At 35.5% G+C, this 21,412-nt stretch overlaps 1 protein-coding gene across 1 annotated transcript in view; it reads left to right on the top strand.

The window, feature by feature from the left end:
* The window catches only part of LOC128235315 (titin-like), a 36,873-nt gene that overhangs the window by 2,752 nt on the left and 12,709 nt on the right, over nt 1-21,412 (top strand). Inside the window, exons 2-8 of the mRNA XM_052950130.1 lie at nt 2,785-3,174; nt 12,293-12,625; nt 14,034-14,324; nt 16,396-16,674; nt 19,841-20,164; nt 20,570-20,878; nt 21,277-21,390. Of these exons, the coding sequence (XP_052806090.1) occupies nt 2,785-3,174; nt 12,293-12,625; nt 14,034-14,324; nt 16,396-16,674; nt 19,841-20,164; nt 20,570-20,878; nt 21,277-21,390 (2,040 nt within the window). The remainder of the gene's footprint in view (nt 1-2,784; nt 3,175-12,292; nt 12,626-14,033; nt 14,325-16,395; nt 16,675-19,840; nt 20,165-20,569; nt 20,879-21,276; nt 21,391-21,412) is intronic.

The raw sequence follows: 21,412 nt of genomic DNA, 5'->3' as shown, positions 1-21,412 counted from the left end.
GATATATGACGAATGAGTTGGACCTTTTTAGTGTCACACAGATATATGAGAGAAGAGTGAAAGGAAAGAATGAGCCCTTTTTGAGGTTACATATATCTATGAAGGACCTCACGCTTGTCGCGCATATAGCCTTTAAACGTTTTTGATGTCAGCGTTTTCATCCAAATTTGCCGTGCATTTATTTTGGCACCGTTGGATGAGTGAAAGAGTTAGCATTTTTTAGGGGGCTACGTAGACCTTTTTGGGATTATACAGATATATGAGGAATGAGTGAAATGGAGGAATGAGCCCTTCTTGTGGATTTTTAAAGGTCTATGAGGGATGAGTGAAATAAAAGAATGTGTCCTTTCAGGTGTAAGATAAATCAGTGAGAGAACAGTGATACAGAAGATTAATACCTTTTAGGCGTTTTAAGGATATACCCTTTTTGTGGTTAAATATATCTAAGAGGGCTTAGTGAAATGGTATATCTATTTTACTCCTAAAATAGCTCCATATAGGGCTCATTCCTCTATTTCACTCATCCACCAAAATACATATATAACACCGACGAAAAAGGGCTCAATATTCTATTTCAGTAATTTTTAATAGAACTATGATAAAAAAAATAACTCATTCTTCCATTCTGATTCATGTGGTCTTTCTGGGGTATTATTATATATTTTAGGGATGATTGTTATGGCAGAATGGGCCAGTTTTGGGTTACATAAATCGATTTATCAATCAGCGTGTTGTAGTAGTAGTTGTTGTAGTAGTAGGTGGGGGGGGCGGTTGTGTTGGCGGTAGCTTGAGCAGTAGTAGTAGTAGTAGTAGTAGTAGTAGTAGTAGTAGTAGTAGTAGTAGTAGTAGTAGTAGTAGTAGTAGAAGTAGTAGTTGTAGTAGTAGAAGTAGTAGTTGTAGTAGTAGTAGTAGTAGTAGTAGTAGTAGTAGTAGTAGTAGTAGTAGTAGTAGTAGTAGTAGTAGTAGTAGTAGTAGTAGTAGAAGTAGTAGTTGTAGTAGTAGAAGTAGTAGTAGTAGTAGTAGTAGTAGTAGTAGTAGTAGTAGTAGTAGTAGTAGTAGTAGTAGTAGTAGTAGTAGTAGTAGTAGTAGTAGTAGTAGTAGAAGTAGTAGTTGTAGTAGTAGAAGTAGTAGTAGTAGTAGTAGTAGTAGTAGTAGTAGTAGTAGTAGTAGTAGTAGTAGTAGTAGTAGTAGTAGTAGTAGTAGTAGTAGTAGTAGTAGTAGTAGTAGTAGAAGTAGTAGTAGTAGTAGTAGTAGTAGTAGTAGTAGTAGTAGTAGTAGTAGTAGTAGTAGTAGTAGTAGTAGTAGTAGTCGTAGTAGTAGTAGTAGTAGTAGTAGTAGTAGTAGTAGTAGTAGTAGTAGTAGTAGTAGTAGTAGTAGTAGTAGTAGTAGTAGTAGTAGAAGTAGTAGTTGTAGTCGTTGTAGTCGTTGTAGTCGTAGTAGTCGTAGTAGTCGTAGTCGTAGTCGTAGTCGTAGTCGTAGTAGTAGTAGTAGTAGTAGTAGTAGTAAGTAGTTAAGTATTCATTCTTATTTTTCGTGCCTTCATGCAATATGAAGTCTCGAAGGCGAATTTGCGAATCCATGGAATATTCGCAAAGTCGCGGTCGAGCGTTCATATTGTATTTCCCCCTTTTCATTACCTTATTTTCTTTGTGGTAATAATTGATTTGGTGGTAATAATTTTCACGTTTACCAAGAATATTATCAAGATTGTTAAAATCGTTCTTAACAAATGCGTGACTGATGTCTTTCTTGTGAAACGCCACCTACAGAGATCACGAAAGGTCGACCGGTTCATGCAAAATGAATGCAGGTTAATTATATCGTACAGAAAATCAAGTGCGAATGTTAATATTAAGTCGTAAGTAGTCATAGTGGAAGTAAATATTATATTACGATTTGATGTTGTTTATATTTGTTTTAATATATAACTTTAATAAATAACAAAGTGCAACAAACAGTAACTCATTAGAACGGATTTGAACGTTGTTCGACAAAATTCAGCTTTTCTTGCTTCACTGTTATCCAGGGTTATTTAAAATTCCAATGACAACTTGCTATAGTAAAAATAAATTATTACATGTTGTAGTTTGTTATGCATGTTCCTGTTAGATGAAAACGTCAACTAATGTACAAACAGTAATTATCCCGGTTATGAATAAATATGTATATACAATATAAGTATATAGCGATTGTTTTGAAGTTATTCACAATTATAAGAACTGTCTTAAAACAAGATGTTTTATTTCGAAAGAACATCTGAAGTTTATAACATATGATAACGGATGCGTAGCAAAAATTAACGTTTATTCGGTTTATAAAAATGCAGAGCCAAACAACACATACAACTCGTAATGTGTAAGAAAAATATCAAAAGAGACGTATATAGCAATTTCTATATTCTTGTTACTGTGAAATTTATTTATTCTTTAATTATAATGTGCATGGCTTTTATATTTTTTTCGGATACTATAAATGATATACGCGTTTGTCTGGTAGACCGGTATCATAAATAACTATTTATTTCCTTTCCAAACATTGTTATTAGGTATTTAGGACACTCTGTTTGATAATAGTTCTATGTTAACGTGTAAAACAGCTTTTAATAAATTTCGTCGTGCTAATTGTTTTTATTTATATATGTATATGTGTCTTTCAATTCTGTGTTAGATGCTTATTATAAGATACATACAAACTATGAACAAATAATTATAACTGTCTGTTAAAAATGCTTGTACTAAAAAAAAATCCAAAAAAAATCACGATGTTTCTTATACCTATTTACAGATATCACTGCTTTTACCATCTCGGGTAATGGAACGAGAACTGACGGGGCATCGGTGCTTCAGGGTGAAAACTTGAAGCTGACTTGTTCATCGTCAAGAACTGATATTATTTTTGTAGACTGGTCCAAAAAACCACGCGGCAATAGCGCCTACCAAACGGCACCTTCAGTTTCAATGAAAATGAATTTAGGAGGAATGTGTAGCTTTAATCCGAAGTACCCAGTTCCTGCCAACATGAAGTGTGACTGTGTAAGCATATCTAAGTACACGTGTATACTTATAAGTGTGCAGGCGGAAATGAGGGACGACATGTGGAGGTGTAGATTTACGTACGGCCTTCAAGCATCGGCGGCGTTTGAGCATACTAATGATCTGACTATTGATTTGACAGGTGAGAAATTAATTTATCAACAACATAAAACTACAAGAAATTGGACAGGTATTTCGAATTTACTTTTCCAACAAAAAGTTACACTCTATACGACAAAAGGTTAGATACGATACTGGTATATGAATGCGTTGAGAAAAAATATTCACAATAAAAACAATAATCATTTTCTGATAAAACTCCTTATTTCAACATAAAAGACGAACTACATTGATATTATATGTTTTGTTGCAACAAATTTGTTTCAAAGCTTTGTTTAGGCGAATATATTTGCTGATTTGGTGTATGCCATTAAGCCGGCATACCTTGACACTTGAACAATTTTAACTTTGTTAAAACTTATCCAATCGGCTCGAAAATTGATTTCGATAATGGCTGAGCTTTATTACAGTTGAAAAAATGCGAACACATTACTATCAACTCTACCAGCATTTATTTAACACCTATAGACATTTGTTGAAAATTGACAAAAGTCATTCCTTGGGATATTGAGTGGGCTGTAATAGTAATATGAGAGATGAATTAATATATTTTTAGACACGACTTTTAGTAATAGGCGTCTATAAATCCAAATAGACGCAATATTTGTGAGGATGCATCTGGAATAACATGAAGTATCTTTTCATATTTTCATTTCTTTTTGTGTCGAAGAACGACATACGAACTGATTACTTCGCTGAATTAAAGTTAATGCATTTTGTCAGAAATTTGCTTAGCGTGATTCGTTCGTCAAACATGTCTGCACATGATAGAACTACAAGTAATATACGTGTACATGTGTGTACAGAAATGTTTCTAACCATATTCCAAAATGTAAACTAAACATAAATAAGGCAAACAATGTCAGGTTTTTAGAAGTTGGCGTTTCATAAGATAATAAGTTGACTCAATATTTTAGATAACAATAAAGCAATAATTCCATTAAATGTTTTATGGCATGGTTAAGTACAGATTTGTTTTGAGAGAAAAGTTTTAGAAATTTATAGCCAGAAATTAGCAGTGAAGCATACTTGATATATTTTTATATGTAAATTGCGTACACAAAAAGGTGGTTCGACCTTGGATGACTAAGCCGAAGTTAACTTTATCGTTACATTATAACCATGATGATATCATAAATTCAAAAAATCCCAACAAATGGATCATGTCAAGAATGAAGAAATGACTTTCATAACTTTAATTAGTCATACGGAATAGTCTATGATATGAAGTTATGAATGCCTTTTCCCATTTTTTCTTCATTACCCCAACATACACAGTAATTCCTTGTTGGTTGTCCATAACCATTGCTTCTAAAAATTCTTGTCACTAGATAGTAAATCAATATCTGTAGGATTTTTAAATCACTTCCTTCTTAAAATCTATGCAAGCCATAATTCTCACACTGAATTCTTCTTCCAAATGTAATTCTATCTATTAACGGATTAACTCTGTTGATTTATTTTTATTTAATATGGCCATCCAATAGTAATTATAAAAATAATCAATCAAATTATAAGTAAAAATAACTTATCGAAACAAGCGTTCAGCATTAACAATTTTTCGTTTTAATCCGTGTTTACAAATAAATATCGTTCATATTAATATCGCGTTAGAACCCAAATTTAATGACTCATGTCTAACCCCTGATGATAGTTGTTTTGCATGCAACAACGGTAAATTTCATAATGGAAAATACCGTTAAAAGCAAATATCTCTAGGTGTTACAAATGGACAATTCAAAACAACTAAAGGACATCTTACAACTATCGGATAACACTCCAAAACTACCAAAAGACAGCTCTTGATTATATCTGCCCTATGACTTCCCAAAGACACTTAATGACAACCAAATAACACCCAATGATACTACAAAACTGCAAAGACATCCAACTATTCCTTGACAACACTTCTACATCACAAACCTACCCAATGTAATTCCAGAACCACCAAAGAACACCATCAAGCTACACATGAATACACAAGGAATACTCAGTGCCACCCCGTGACTATCCAAGGACACCAAAGGACTAATCAAGGACACACCATGACTTCCCAAGGACACCAAAGGTCACGAAAGGACTTCTCAAAGACACTCAAGGACTACGCCATGACTACCTAAGGACACACAAGGACTACAAAGGGCTACCCCAAAACACACAAGAATTACCCAAGGACTACCCAAAGACTACCCAAGGACACCAATGACGATCCAAGGACATCCAAGGACACCCCATGACTTCCCAAGGACACGCAAGGACTACCCAAGGACACGCAAGAACTACCAAGGACACCCAAGGACACACAAGGGCTACCCAAGAACACTCAAGGACTACCCAAGGACACCCAGGAACTACCCAAGAACACCCAAGGACTTCCCCAGGACACCCCTTGACTACTTAAGGACACAAAACGACACCCAAGGACTACCCAAGGACAACTCAGGGAAACCCAAGGACACAAAAGGACACCCAAGGACACCAAAGGACTACCCAAGGACACAAATGACTATCAAAGGACACCCAAAGACTACCCAAGGACACCCCATGACTTCCCAAGGACACACAAGGACACGCAAGGACTACCCAATGACATCCAAGGACTACCACATGACATCACAAGGACACCAAAGGTCTACCCAAGGATACCCAAGGACACCCAAGGACTACCCAAGGACACTCAAGGATACCCAAGGACTACCCAAGTACACCCGATGACTACCAAAGGACTACCCAAAGACACCCAAGGACTACCCAATGACACCCAAGTACACATAAGGACTACCCAAGGACTTTCAAGGACACCCAAGAACACCCAACTACTACCCAAGGACACCGAAGGACTAAACAAGGACTATTCAAGGCTACCCAAGGACTCCCAAAGGACACATAATGACACATAAGGACTACCCAAGGACTCTAAATGACACCCCACGACTACCCAAGGACACCAATTACTACACAAGGACACCCCTTGACTACCCAAAGACTACTCAAGGACTATCCAAGGACACCCCATGACTACCAATGGACACCCAAGGACACCGCAGGACAATCCAAGGACTTCCCGAGGACTACACAAGGACACGCAAAGGAAACCCAAGGACTACCCAAAGACACTCAAGGACTCCCAACGACACCCAAGGACTACCCAAGGACTACACAAGGGTACCCTATGACTACTAAGGACACCCAAGGACTACCCAATGACACCCAAGGACTACACAAGGACTATTCAAGGACACCCAAGGACTACCAAAGGACACATAAGGACTACACAAGGACCCTCAAGGACACCCAACGACTACCCAAGTACACCCAAGAACTACCCAAGGACACTCAAGGACTCCTAAGGACACCCAAGGACTACCCAATGACTACAAAAGAACACCCCATGACTACTAAGGACACCCAAGGACACACAAGGACTACCAAAGGACACCCAAGGACACATAAGGACTACCCAAGGATTCCCAAGGACACCCAACGACTACCCAAGGACACCAAAGAACTACCCAAGGACTACCTAAGGACACCAAAAGACTACCATAGGACACCCAATGACCCCCAAGGACATCCAAGGACTATAGAAGGACTACCAAAGGACTACAGAAGGACACCCAATTACTACCCAAGGACACCCATGGATACCCAAAGACTACACAAGGACACCCAAGGACACATAAGAACTTCACAAGGACACCCAATGTCTACCAAAGGACACCCCATGACAACCTAAGGACACACAAGGACCACCCAAGGACACCCCATGACTACTAAGAACACCCAAGGCTTACCCAACGACACCCAACGACTACCCAGGGACACCGAAGGACACCCAGGGATTACCCAAGGACACCCAAAGACTCTCAAAGACACCCAAAGACTATCAAAGACACCCAATGACTACCCAAGGACTACCCGAGGACAACTCATTACATTCAATGACACATAAGGAATACCCAAGGACACCCAATTGCACCCAAGGACACCCAAGCACTACCCAAGGACACCCAAGGACTCCCAAGAGCACTCTAGTACTTGTCAAAAGCATCGCCAAAGCTACCCAAGGACACCCTATAACTACAAATGTTGACATAAGAACTACAAAAGAGCACACCAGGACTGTCTAAGGACACCCTAGATCTACCTTTGGACAACACACAACTACCCAATGATAACCCAGCACTACTTGAATACACCCAAATATTACCAAACGCTACTCTATGACTACCCAATGACATACAAGAAATCTTAATAACTACCCATCGACACCCAATAACTAAACAAGAGCATCATTTCAACTACATAACAACACACAAGGACTACTCAGTGACATTTCAGTTATCAGTTGACACAATAGCACTACCTAAGGTCACCAATGGACTAATAAATTACATTCACGGACGCCCCAATGCCACTTTAGGACTGCCCAAGGATTTTCCAGGACTACAAGGTTGCATTACATGACTATCCTAGGATGCATAAAGACAACAGAATGAAACCCCATGAATACTTAAAACATCCAAAGACTACCCCAGACAACATTGGCACTGTACGACAACCGAATACAACAGAGTACTACACAAGCACACTCCATTACTACCCAAGTACTCTACAGAATAACCAAAGACACTTCATGTCTGCACAACGACACCCTATGACCTCCCTAGGACATTCCAGGACAAACCAAGGACACCACACATATGCCGAAATACATCTCATCACTACACAAAGACACTCAATGACTTGATAAAAATACTAAGGACTCCTTAATAACAATCATTACTCCCTTAGGACGAGCATGTACTGCCTTATCATTCCAACAAAGCACATGGGGATATCTGCGCTCACTTGGAAAAATGGTGGTGTTTTTTCCTAAGGGTATTTTTACGGACGCGGATACAGCAGATGAGAAAAATGAATATTTTTTACTAAATGCTAGCATTGATCTTAATCATGTATTATCTGCTGGAATATCACTAATAATTGTATTAGTTTCGAAAAACGAACATAAAATATGTGTGTCCACAACCAAAACTATATGTCAGAACACCTTAAAACTTTATGGGATCATGCCTCCTAACTGTTATAATTGGTCTAAGTGTAGTAATTTCGTTTAACTAACCTAAAAGATTTGTGTCCACACCAAAAAAAGATAAACTAAGTCTGTCAGAAACCCTAGAACTGTATGTGGCCATGTTTGCTTACCTGTTATAATGAAAGCGCTTAAAACGTTGAAAGGCTGTAGGTGCCTGATTATACTTTATATACAATTATATTTACAGGCAATACAAATCGAATCAAAAATATTTTAAAACTGTAACAAGTGCCTGTCCTTACCCAAAGGGCAGGTAATATAAATTGATGCCCTTGGTGAATTTTAATACAATAAGCTAGATCATAACATTAACTGATACATCAATATGTACTAGGATAAATGGGCCTTCATCTCGCAAGTTTATTGGTGTTAAGTTAATCAAATGAATCCCGATATTGGCTGAGGACGTTTTGACTATTTGAAGTGAGTAATGTAGGGAATGGTCTGTTAGTCAACACATTTCCATTTTCAGCGTAATTATGTATAATAACCTACTCTCCTCGGATCATCACCAATGTTTATTTCAGGGTCTTCGGCTTGCTTTCAAAATAACCTTTTTCGTTGAATTCTTATGAATGTATTTAAATATATGGTCTTTTCATTCGCACTATTTTAAACCAATTAACACCATACGTCCCATTTGTAACCCCGGCGCATTAATATTGTTAACATGTCATGTCAAAAAGTATAACTGACGAAAGCTTTTTTTTCGATATGCAGTACTAAAGAGTGTAGGCCTGCGTCATACAGCTTAAAAAAAAGCATAGGAGCTCGTTAATTAATAATTGAATTCATGTATTTTTAAAAGTTAAGCACTCCATGTTGATACGAAATTTAGACTAAATAGAAAAGCTTAAAAACAAAATAGTTCAAAATCCGACATAAATATTATATTAACACATTTCAATCATTTTATAAAGCGAATGGCCGAAATATTTATAACGATGTTTTATTCCAAATTAAATTGTTTTGTTTTTATATATTTTGTTTTGCTTTATTTATAAACGTTAAAACCCTGCGAAAATCTAATTTTTATACATTAATTTTTAACCTTTGACCTTTGAATAACCTTAACATTTTTATGCAGTGGAGTTATTTAACAAGTTCCTACTGTACATATTGATATTTATCACTTTACTGCGTAAGCTTTAAAGTATTGTCGTTCTGTTACGGTCAGTTAGACCAAGAGACAATATCCAACGGAAGTCAATTGGTTGGAGTGACCAATAAGATACGTCAAATGTTAATTGTCAAACAAGCCGAACACATATTTCCTTATGTAAATAGTCGATTGCTCAGCCAACTGAGCAATAAATTGTTGAGCTAGGGCTACCTATATGTGCGTGATAACATTTGCCATTTGTCGATCAAGCACGCCATCCATTTTTCGAATGTCGCAATAGGTATGTCTAGCAAGCTCAAAATTCAACGTCATTCATCATGCCAGCTTTACATTCATATTAAGATAAATAACACGTCTGTCTGTAAAAGGCTTTTATGATAACCGAAACAGAAACCGTATTGTTGATGCCATGTAAATTTGTTTTATTATGTTATATGATATAAATGCTTGCGATTATGAGATTACATCCACGAAAATGCATTGGAAAATATGCCACTCTTATCGTGTGAATGTGAAAATATCAATTTTTTTTTTATACTTTTTTATGAATATTACTATTGTGTATCTCTTGAGTTTTGAAGAATTTTCCAACGAATACTTTCTTGTGTATGAACGAATTTACATCTACGTCACTAAATGATAGATCGTTATATCAATGGTCATTTCTAAGACGGTTAATGTTGAATCCTCGAATGAAAATGAGATATCTGACTATCTCTATCTAAATTTCATACACCAATAAAAAATCAAATAAAAATACTTTGTTGTTTTGCATCCGAAAGAAATGATTGTTTACAAATTGTAAACCTTTTTAAAATTGATTTCGCTAATTTAGGATATCGGCCCTTACTGTATTCGAATGGGAATAAAAATAATGTCGTCGTTTGTTTTGTCAAATGTAACAATACAGTAACTAGTTTCATTTTTAGAGAATAGGTAATACATAAGTTTAAAAAAGCCTTGCATATAGAGAGAATAAGGATAAATAAAAATGTTTTCAGTTGCATAATTAGTTTTATAAAATATTGAAATATAATTATTCAGAGTTTAAATTAGCATCCCTTTAAAAGTATCATTAAGTCACTGTATGCGAGTTGTGTTTAATTATCCATTGTACACTGAATAACCCAGATAGGATGGTCTGCTAAGTGGTAATTCATTGATTGGTTCAATTTCCTGATGATTCTATGGAATGATAAAGCCTTTTCTCAACATGATAAGACTGATGGGCAATTTCCCTAGACTGAGTATAGATAAAGCTGACAGAAATTTGCTATTTACTTTCCAAGCACTTAAAACCCCATCTCTACAAAAGATAAAAATCTGTAGATGTAATTAAAATAACAATTTGAATAATTCTAGATATATTTGCCGATTTCCGAACGCAATAAATAAATGCGTTTGCTTGAAGTTATTCAGTTTGGCGGCCTTTCAATCTAGTCTACTTCAACATTTATAGGCTTAGTGGCCTCTATTTCACTATTTATTGTTATGGAATAATAGAGAAAGTGTTAGGAGTTTGTGGAGTCCGTAGGACTCCACGCGTACTTTCACAAGCCCAATTGCGTTCATATCCCCGATAATGACATCAATCCCGCAATTTATTACTTATATTTACTCCAATATTTAATTATTTCATTCAAGAATTGTTAAAAGAGTATTTCATTTCATTTAAGGAAACCTTTCAGTAAACCTTTCTTACCTATTCTGTAAATAGAACGATCTGACAGCAACCGGAAAATTTTATCAAATGACGTCACAATAACGCGGGAAAAGATCAACCACTTGAAATCACTTTTAAATGTAAAATTGAAGCATTTACGGCAATAATACATTTACACTTTCTCAAATGTTGATTTATATTTTACGGGACCTGCTGACACAATACAAACAATAACAAGATGAACAATTTATATGTGTATTGTTATGCGATGAATTGCGATCCGAACATATCCGTAGATGTTGCGTTTATAGGATGATAAACGCAATTGCCAAAAGGCAGTTCATTGAAGGAATAAAAGTTGAGGTGTACATATTAAGTATTTGACAGCATGCATTGTTGCATTCCTTTAAACATCGTGATAATAATTTTATCCAAAACTGAACCCTAAATCGAGAAATATAAAATAAATATATAGTGGATCGATATTGCCTGATTAAATGGTCCTCCTATAGTATCAAGTACATGATTGTAAAACATGACTGCATGTTTTTGATAAAATGCAGATTGATTTGCAAAAATGAAAAATGAATCATTCAACTTGATATTTCTATAATACTATATGAATTCAAATGTTCTGAACGACAAATACATATGAACGTACAAAAGTAACTTTTTTTTACTAAAGATCTGTTCTCAAAGACATGTTAAGAATTTTGATACCAGCGGTAGGTAGGCGTCATTTATGTCTCTATGGCTTGCTTTAGATCCTCATCACAGACGTGCTTATAAATACTGACCACGGCAGCCTTGGTCAAAATAATAAGCTTGGTGGATACATTCCATGGGCTGATAAAGGAAAATTAAAATATAATGAAAAAGAAACATGAACTAATTTTGAAGGCAAATGGAGAAATGTGCACCATCAAATTAAACAATTTAAACTAAAAGTGTTTTCAATATTTTACATGTAGTTGAAACTATCTCGTTTACTTATCAGTATTTTAGATTATTTCCAGGCAATGTCTTTGCAAACCAGTACCACTGTTAATCGTTAGGAATTGCAGATACGACGTCATAATACCGTTCCTGCTGAACATGCGTTATAATATAAGTCATTTGAAAAATGTTCTAAACACTACTAGATCCATATGTGATGTGCGGTTTAATTCAAGAATGTTGCAATTACTTTGATTTATGACATCTGTTTCTTGGTTAATGCATAGTGACCGTAACACGTGTTGCATGCTTTGTTTCAGTTGACATAACGTCGACAGTAATTTCCTCTCCTATCGTCAACCCCGTGTCCGTCATAGTAAACACAACAGGAACATTCCTGTGTGAGACTTCACCTGGAAACCCTGTTGCCACTGTCGTCTGGTACAAAGACAACACAACCTCTACTAATGGAAACGACACACAAATAACCTCGGGTACAAATACTTCTTCAACACCGGACGGGCATCTGATAGTAACGCACGGAACCCTCACTCTACAGGTCCAGAGAGATGACCAGGACCTGGGCGTATATTGTCGTGCAAGAAACAGGGAACAGTGGTTCACTTCTGGAACAAAGAAGATTAATGTTCTATGTAAGTTGTTATAAATTAATCATAATTATTGGTATCCCCCTTATTTATTTATTCTTTTCGGGGGCATTCAGTGTATTTTAAATTAAGGTATGTTGTCTAAGTCAATAGTTAATGATAAATTATATATTCCGATAAAACTTTATCTTTGTGCCAATTAAGTATAAGCGATTTGGAGGTTTATCGAAGGAAAGTAATATACATAAGTGGTTCTATTTAACAGTCTAGAATTGTTCAGTTCATATGCGATTGGTATACTTGTTATTAGTCATAAAAAGTGTGTTTGATTTCCATTTTCCGTATCTTTAAGTCAGCTTACTGTCCATATTACAATTAAACCTTGTGTTTCAATGAATGAATTCAGTGTATACATCAATAAATAGAATAGTTTAAATAGCAATAAAACCGATTTTCAATGACAGTTAGCGTCTTATTGATTGAGTTCGTCATTGTTGTAGGTTAATTGAAAGACTATGTTGGTAGCATGGAATAATGAAAAGTGGAAGGCAAAAAATAAATAAAAAAGGATAGAAGTATTAGTGTAAATGTCACATTAAAGAATTATATTGGAATTACAGGGCAAATATGTGAAATAAACTCGGTATATCTTTATATTTCCGCCTCCATAATCAAAATTAAACTTATGTCTTAGACTGCCCCTGGATTGGCTTTGGTATGAGTTAATGGCCCGCAATTTACCGTCTCCGTGGCCTAGTGGTTAAGCGTCCGCCTACGGAGCGGGAGGTCGTGGGTTCGATCCCTGGCCGCGTCATACCAAAAGACGTTAAAAATTGGTACAAGTAGCTCCCTTGCCTGGCGCTTGGCATTTAAAGGGTAGTGCTTGGAAAAGTGGTGTACTCAGTACTGGTTTAACCCAGGAAAGTTGTACCCCGTGTATCGGTGCTTTACACCGAGCACGTAAAAGAACGAAGGGGTCTCTTCGAAAAAGAGCTAGGGTATCGCACCCGGACTTCCTTGTATCCCACCACTGTCTCTTCAGCGTGCTGTCCCTTCAGCAAAAACAAAGGACCCCGTTGGAAATAAGTGCTTGCACTTTCACGGGTTATCCTTGACCGCAAGGTCTAAAGAAATACATACATACATACAATGATTCTTTGTGCTGTGATTTTTTCTGTTTGTTACCGTCCAGACAAAAGACTATAGCATGACATAAGAATCTGTTTGTAGTAAAAACGTTCTATATCCGGGTAGAACAATGATACTTTTTTATTATTTTTTAAAAACAACAACAAAAATACCCATAAATATTTATTCTACATTTGTAGTTAAAAAACTGTCCTAAATTATTTGTTCCATTAAATACTGAATTTTTTATTAAGATATAAAAAGAACATCGCCACCTTTGGTACTTGGGATTGTTGATTATAAATTGTTTTGTGTGTTTCATTAGATGGCCCAAAAATGAGAACTTTAAAAGACGTCAGCGTAATTCGAGGGGAAAAGTTTGAATATCCATGTTTGTATGAGCCGGGAAATCCAACCGCTGTATTCTTCGAGTGGACAAGAGCCGAAACCATCGCACCCTGGACTAAACAGAATGCACAGAACTTGACTATTTCAGTCGTGCAACGCAGTGACGAGACTAGTTACACGTGCAACGTGTCCAGTGTTCTCCTTCCGACGTTAGCAACAAGGACTACTCGGAAATACGATACTGCAACATTTTATCTAGACGTCATGTGTAAGTATGCATTCTGACTTACCTCCTATATAATCATGTGCTACTAGTTTATGGATATCAGCACTACCTGCAACAACTCATCTGCAAGGGAAGTCAAAAATAACCTTTTATATTGCTATAAAGATCGAATGAAATCGACTTTCTGTGGATGTATACTTTCCTACCAGTATCTTATATAATACATGGATTTTACATCACCGATGTTGTAAGTGTGCTTTTAATTCAGTTGTGTACCTTTATGTTCACAGACGTGACCGTATAATTGTAAATATGTTAATGAACTTCTGGCGAGTTTATGTGTGGTATATCTTTGAACATATTTTTATGAGGGATATTTGAATATCGACTGTTTTGATCAGATATAGCGGACTAAAAGTTACTTAAAAGTTCTGTTTTTACTGACAGGCAAATACATAGTATGTTTAAATCTTTTCCAACTTATCAACGGCCAATCTGCTTATTTTAAGTCATAACGCATGCTTTATACAAAACCAATGTATAAACATTAAAAAGTGTACACATGTACATCTTATGACAATCTGATTGATTTAGAAATCTCATATGGGCATATTTTTTTTCCATACATCTGAGTCAATTTTAACATTTCGCAAAACACATAATAAAGTACCTCAAATAAGGTAATTTAACTTATTATATAAAAAAAACTAATCTGAACATCTTACAAACCTTACATACAAGTTTAATGTGATCATAAATCTGACCAAAATGTCATGGGATTAAAAAAAACGGTAACACAGCAGCGTCATAAAGCAAGAAGTTGACGCAGCAATGTCCTTTCAACGAAATGTATGTGTACAGTCATCTTACTCAAGTGACATGAATGTGCATATTTGTTCACAACATAATGGGTAGTTTTTATATGAGCAATGTGAAACTGCCTTTAACAAGAAAGATGTACAAATCAAAAATAGCTATTGATGAATGTACAAAATCAAAAATAGCTATTGATGAATGTACAATCTAAATATGAACCACACGAACAAAACTGTGGAGCAGAAATATACGCAGGTAAGAGACGTTGTCTAAGTGCAACCTAAGGTGCTTTTTAAAATAAACAAAATATATTTGAATGTGATTTTAATAACATTATCGTTAGCCTGAAAAAGTTTACATTGTGTATGATAATAGAACTAGTTTGTTTCTAATCCGGAAATTTATAAACAACCCTCGAATATTAACAACTTGATAAAGCATTTGATGTCATCATTTATTGCGTAAAACTATTTTTTTTATAAAGGTATGCCATCTCTTTACAACAAGTTTATTAGTCAGTATTGCTGCAATGTACGCCTAGCTATCACTGTATCTCAGTTACAGCTGTGTATTTATGATTGTATATTTTGATTTTTATATCACGAAATCTTGAAAGTAAACGTATAACTATTTCAAAATAAAATATATATTTAAATAGATGTCGTTCAAATGAATTTCAATTCTGAACAAAATCTCCCATAGAAACTAACAATACAATATATCACTACCAACAAGATCAAAATTGTAAGACAAAACACAGCTTTGCACTCACATGTGGGTTTGTTAAAATCGTTTTACAAGGGAAAAACTGTCGTGTGTTGTAATTCATTTCGCGCTTGAGGTATTATGTTATACGACCGTTTGAAAAGTACGCACACAGACAACATTGCAAAGAAGAAAGTACAATATTTAGATGTTAAGGTGTCTGCTGTACAACAAAGTTTGTCATCGGCATTACTTCTTAATGTCTAGTAAACTCATTCACTTTTGGTATAAGTTTAAAGGGTATTTCTCGCTGATTACTTTTATAGCACTAGAGTTAAAGTTTACACAGATTGTGTTTCTGGTTCTATTTCAACTAAAGTCGGACGTAATAAGACCTATTTGTTTCATGGCCAACAAGTTTGTTTTCTAATTCTGTTTACAGTATAGTTTTTTGATATTCCCATTGAAATGACGCCAACATAATTTTGGGTCAACGTGCATATTTTCTATCTACAAAATTGATATAATTGTTATATGGTTATTAAGATTGCTTAAGTCAACACAAAATTGAACTTTAAATGTTGTGTTTCAGATGGAGCAGAGAATTTAAAGTTTCTACTCAACAACGTTTCGAACACATTAGTAGAAATTGAGGAACATTCAACAAACAATCTGCAATGTTTGCTAGAAAGTGACCCCGCCTCGATAATGTTCATTGTTAAGGATGGTAAGACAATATTAGAAAGACCCGGAGTACACCAGCTTATACATGAAATGACGGCTAAATGTTCTGACATGGGAGTTTATACTTGCTCTGGATACAACCAGTATGGCACGGCGGAAAACGCTTCGGTCGGTTTGTTTGTCAAATGTAAGTAGTTTTATCGTTGTATTTTTCAAGATAGTTAGTTAGATTCTTTTCAACAGTGCCATAAGTGGCCAATTGGACAAGAAGATATATAATATGATTGAACAGAAAGCATATTTCGTAGACATAATAAAACGCCATATTGATCCGTCATAAATAGAAATGGGGTTCAGATGAATCAGAAGTCGATTTGTCAATATTGACCTACCCCTTAATAGCTGGGTAAAAATACATCAATATTGTTCTGCCCATAAATAGATAGGTCAACATTGAAATTCCCAAGGAATTCAATTTTAGACTGAATATAGCCAGAACAATATTTCCGTCTGTAAAATATTACATTGAACTAAAATTGTTCATAAAATCTTATTAATCTGAAAAAAAAACAGAAAAAAACTATGACCCAAACCCCACCAACCTTTTTAATCCACAGAGGTCACCCCAAATCCCAATCAATATTTTATTTTACCTTTCATGCATGCAAAACCGACATCATGGTGTACCAACTACTTACTGTTGCGATTTAACCGCCATTGCAATACAGGTTGTTGTTGTTATTCATATAAATAGAGCAAAGATAAATCATATTACCCAATAACATTTTTTAAATATAGGTATAGGAGACTTGATGTTATAAATGTTATAAATGATTGAAAATGTGCGCCTTGTTTAGCGACGTTTTATGTATTTGGCATTTAAATGTATTTGTTGTACAAACTAACTTGTCGAAAAACGTATTCTTTTTGTATAAAAACCTTTCTGTTACTTCGGGCGCAAATCGTACTCGACAGCGCCACCACTACTCGACAGTGCCACCACAAGAGCAACAGCGAATTCACTTTTATTATTGCGTGCATGTTTCCATTTTAAGAAGTGCATATTAGTTTTGTTGTGTTACCGGCGTTAGTACTAAACATAACAGATATATTTGCACGCACTAGAATGTTCTTACAGTGTGTGTAAGCAATGAAGTGTGCTTAAAATGCTAGCAGATCTCAAAATATGCACTGGTCCGACTCGGGAGAAAAGCTACTGGCACCACAGTTCGCACACTATTGAAATGAAAAAAGTCAGCCTGCAGTAAAATTAATGTTAAACGTACCACATTCTCCCAGTGGCGGATCTACCGGGGGGGGGGAGCACATAGGGCCCGTGTCCCCCAAGCGGGCCGGCAAGTAATGTTTTTTGGGGGCACATCTTTATTGATTTAACTGTACAAATAAGTTGTTTTGTCACAATTTAAATTTTATATAAGCATTTTATCAAATAAACAACCTGAATCGGCGCCGCATTTTACACAGACAGCTGATCAAAAGTAGACAAATATGGCTGCAGTTATACGCGTAAGTTTTCTGTTTTCAGAATATATCATATACCAGAAATATAAGTTGTTTTAAACTGTTAACATGTGCACATTATATGTTCGTCATTGCTTTTAATAATGTCATTGAGTGCCAACAAGATATGTGTGTGCATGACGTGCATTTAACAAAAGTTTGAATTCAAAACGTTGCCGCTTTGACACTCCATTTCGGCCTTTATCATCGTATAGTTCTCGAAATTATGCTTGAGCCTTTGTAAATTAAGACATAATATTTTATTTGAAACCCTTTTTGGAATTTGTTGTCAATTTGTTTTTACTTATAACAATGACAACCGAAGTACCTACAGTATCGTTGAGTGCAATCAATATACTGTAGTGTAGGTTTATATAGCACTAATTTTAAAGCATAAATATGTGCGTCTCAGGTGGACGAGTGGTTAACGACTAAGCCTGTTAATCCGTCGACCCTGGCTCGATTCCCCAAAACGGCTGGATATCTTTGTTGTTTTTTGAAAGGTATATCTCAGTAAATAATATTTTTAATTTAATTTATCTGCCAAACATTATTGACAGTGAAGACAAATGATAATTCCATGTCATTATATGATTAAAATAATGCATTCAAAAAAAGTTTGATATGTTTATAATTAGTTGTGCCCCCCCCCCCCCCCCATTTAGAAAGTCCTGGATCCACCGCTGTTCTCCGATGTTTGAAATATTGCCGTTTAATAAAACTATCAAATATAATAAAACTCGAATTCACGTGTGTTGAAGTACACATAGCTGCAACATGGTAGTGTCGACATCTCATCTTCTTTGCACCACCGGAAAGTGGTGGAGCTGACTTTTAGTGGCCGTGAAAAAGACATATCAAACTATTTATATTTTAGAGTGAGGGTGTTGGAATGTACTGTGAGTGTGTAACTTAATAAATAAATATCAGCTTTTTTGACATATTGGTGCTTGTCATGTCAGATATCTTCGTACGAAGGTGGTAACTCTTCGTAGCAGTGTCTTCCATTGGCCACATAAAGACCCCACAAACCTTCCGCACATATATTCCTTCAATAATGAACTCTTGAGAGTATTCCGTACGTTTGGATTGTTAAGAAAATTTGTCTGGACTAAAGAAAAACCTCTAGAACCTTAAATTATAAACAAATGTTTATATACAAGCTCAGCTGTAAAAAAAACTAAATACTGTGGTAAAAACCTCCGTCCGTAACGCCTATGTTTATTTTCAACGAATAGAACTAAGAAATGTGTTGGTTTTCGTATGTGTTTTGCTGCACGGTATTATAATATCTAAATGACTATTGTTATTTAGACCAAAGACACGTTACCGCGCACGCATTAATTTCACCTGCATTCAACCGTGTTTGCTCGCTGAGTTCAAATATGAACAGTATATTTGTTTAACCCGTCTTGGGCCAATATCTAAAAAGGTCATATAATCACAAGTTAAACGTCCATAAAATGTTAAAATATCATTGAGCTGAACTGATATATCGAATTCACAGAAAATATATATGTTTATCGTAATTTATTGTAGTAACTCCGCTTAACTGACATAACCGAACCACCATGATATACATATTCACAGTAATGTTTTTTAAACTAATAAAGCTATCTACTAGGCACATGATACCTTAGATAAACACAAGTAAATTCAATGTACTTTGAATTAAACAATTACATTATTTTCGAGTGCGGTCGTACTCCGGTTCAGCGTCCTATTAATTTGAGAACATACCTCGTGAAGCCAAAACAAAATAAATATAGTGGGATAAGCTTGAATTTTAGCATATGCATTAACAACTGATTTATACATACTGATTATTGCAGGCTCAGCAAGGCAACCCCCAGGAGTTGATGCGAAACTGAATTACACCGCCCGTCCAAATGAAAATGTGACAATGTCGTATACAATAGCTGCCTACCCAGTACCAAAACCTTCAAAGTTTGTGTGGAAAGGGTGCATCAACGAAAGCGAGGATTCTTGTAACTCCTCGTTGGATGGAAAGCTTAAATTTGATGTTACGACTGAAGGCCTTTCAAGCTCTTTAACAATAAGGGACGTTAAAATAGAGGATTACGGAATGTACCAATTTTCTGTGTATAACGGCATTGGATCACGATTTATCGAGTGGTTGCATCTTAAACCTATAGGTACTTAACTAATCCTAAATTCGTCATATATTTTGTTGAATATACCAAGGAATCTTATAAGAAACTCCTTTCGTTGTCGATATTATTTAAAAAACCAATTGCTTTACTTGGTAACGAGCTTTACTCGTGAAAGATGAAAAAAAAGTATGATATTTAGATATGTATCTGAAAGTTTTACAAATTGTTTTGGAAATAGATATGTAACTCGACCCAACAATAAGATTGTAAATGTAAGATGTGGCTTGATAAAATTGGGCCGAAAAAGGTGACAGAAATCGTCCAATAAATTTTCTGACAATCCCATTATCACGTAAACAATACAGAAAGTTCTCGTTTTACAGGTTAAAGACACTTTAAATACAAAGAGTTACGTCTGTTTGCTCATTGACCTCATTTTATTGACAGGAAAACCGGACTCGCCTTCTGACTTCCATGTAATCCAAGAGGAAATATATGAAACGAGTGCTGTTTTGACCTGGACTCCTTCGTCTGACAACGGCTCGCCACAAATGTTTTACATCACTTATACGAAGAAGGGCGATCAATCAGGGTGGATAAAAAAATCTATAGAATACAAACGTGACGTACAGATGAATTACACGTTAAGAAATTTAGAACCCGAAACAGAATATATTGTTTCAATTTACGCCTCCAACGAAAAAGGTTTTTCTCCAACAATAAACGACACGTTCATGACATTGAAGCATATACCTGGTAGGTTCCTCTATTCAAATCTCTACAAATTGACCATAATGCATGGCGGAAGCTTGTCCTTGAGCGCAAGTTGCCCGATATACTCCGAACTGGCCGAGAAGAAACGAACCTAACAACAATATAACATACTAGGCTTTTTAAAACTAATGTTTTATTAAATGTTCTACATTATGGTTGTTGGGAAAATATAGTACGTCTGGTTATATTAAAAGATAAAGTATTCAATTGCAATAATGTTAAGCTACGCGCTCTACATAAATGGTGCAAGGAATATACTGAATTATTCAAACACATACAAGGACGTCTATTATCCAAATATCTTGTTTGCAAATTTATTACAAGTATACTTTTATGCGTTGAATTATTATTTTAAATCTCGGATTATCAAAATATTTAAGGCAAACACGCAGATTCTCAGGTTGCTTTAATTGGAGGATCCATCGGTGGTGGAATTGCAGTAGTTTTAGTTGCCATTGGAGTGATCCTCATTTTGAAAAAGTTTAGAACATCAGGTAAACGATAATAAATATTATA

The sequence above is a fragment of the Mya arenaria genome, chromosome 5 (assembly GCF_026914265.1).
Source record: "Mya arenaria isolate MELC-2E11 chromosome 5, ASM2691426v1".
In the NCBI taxonomy this organism is placed as follows: domain Eukaryota; kingdom Metazoa; phylum Mollusca; class Bivalvia; order Myida; family Myidae; genus Mya; species Mya arenaria.
This window is presented reverse-complemented; position numbering and strand designations above follow the sequence as displayed.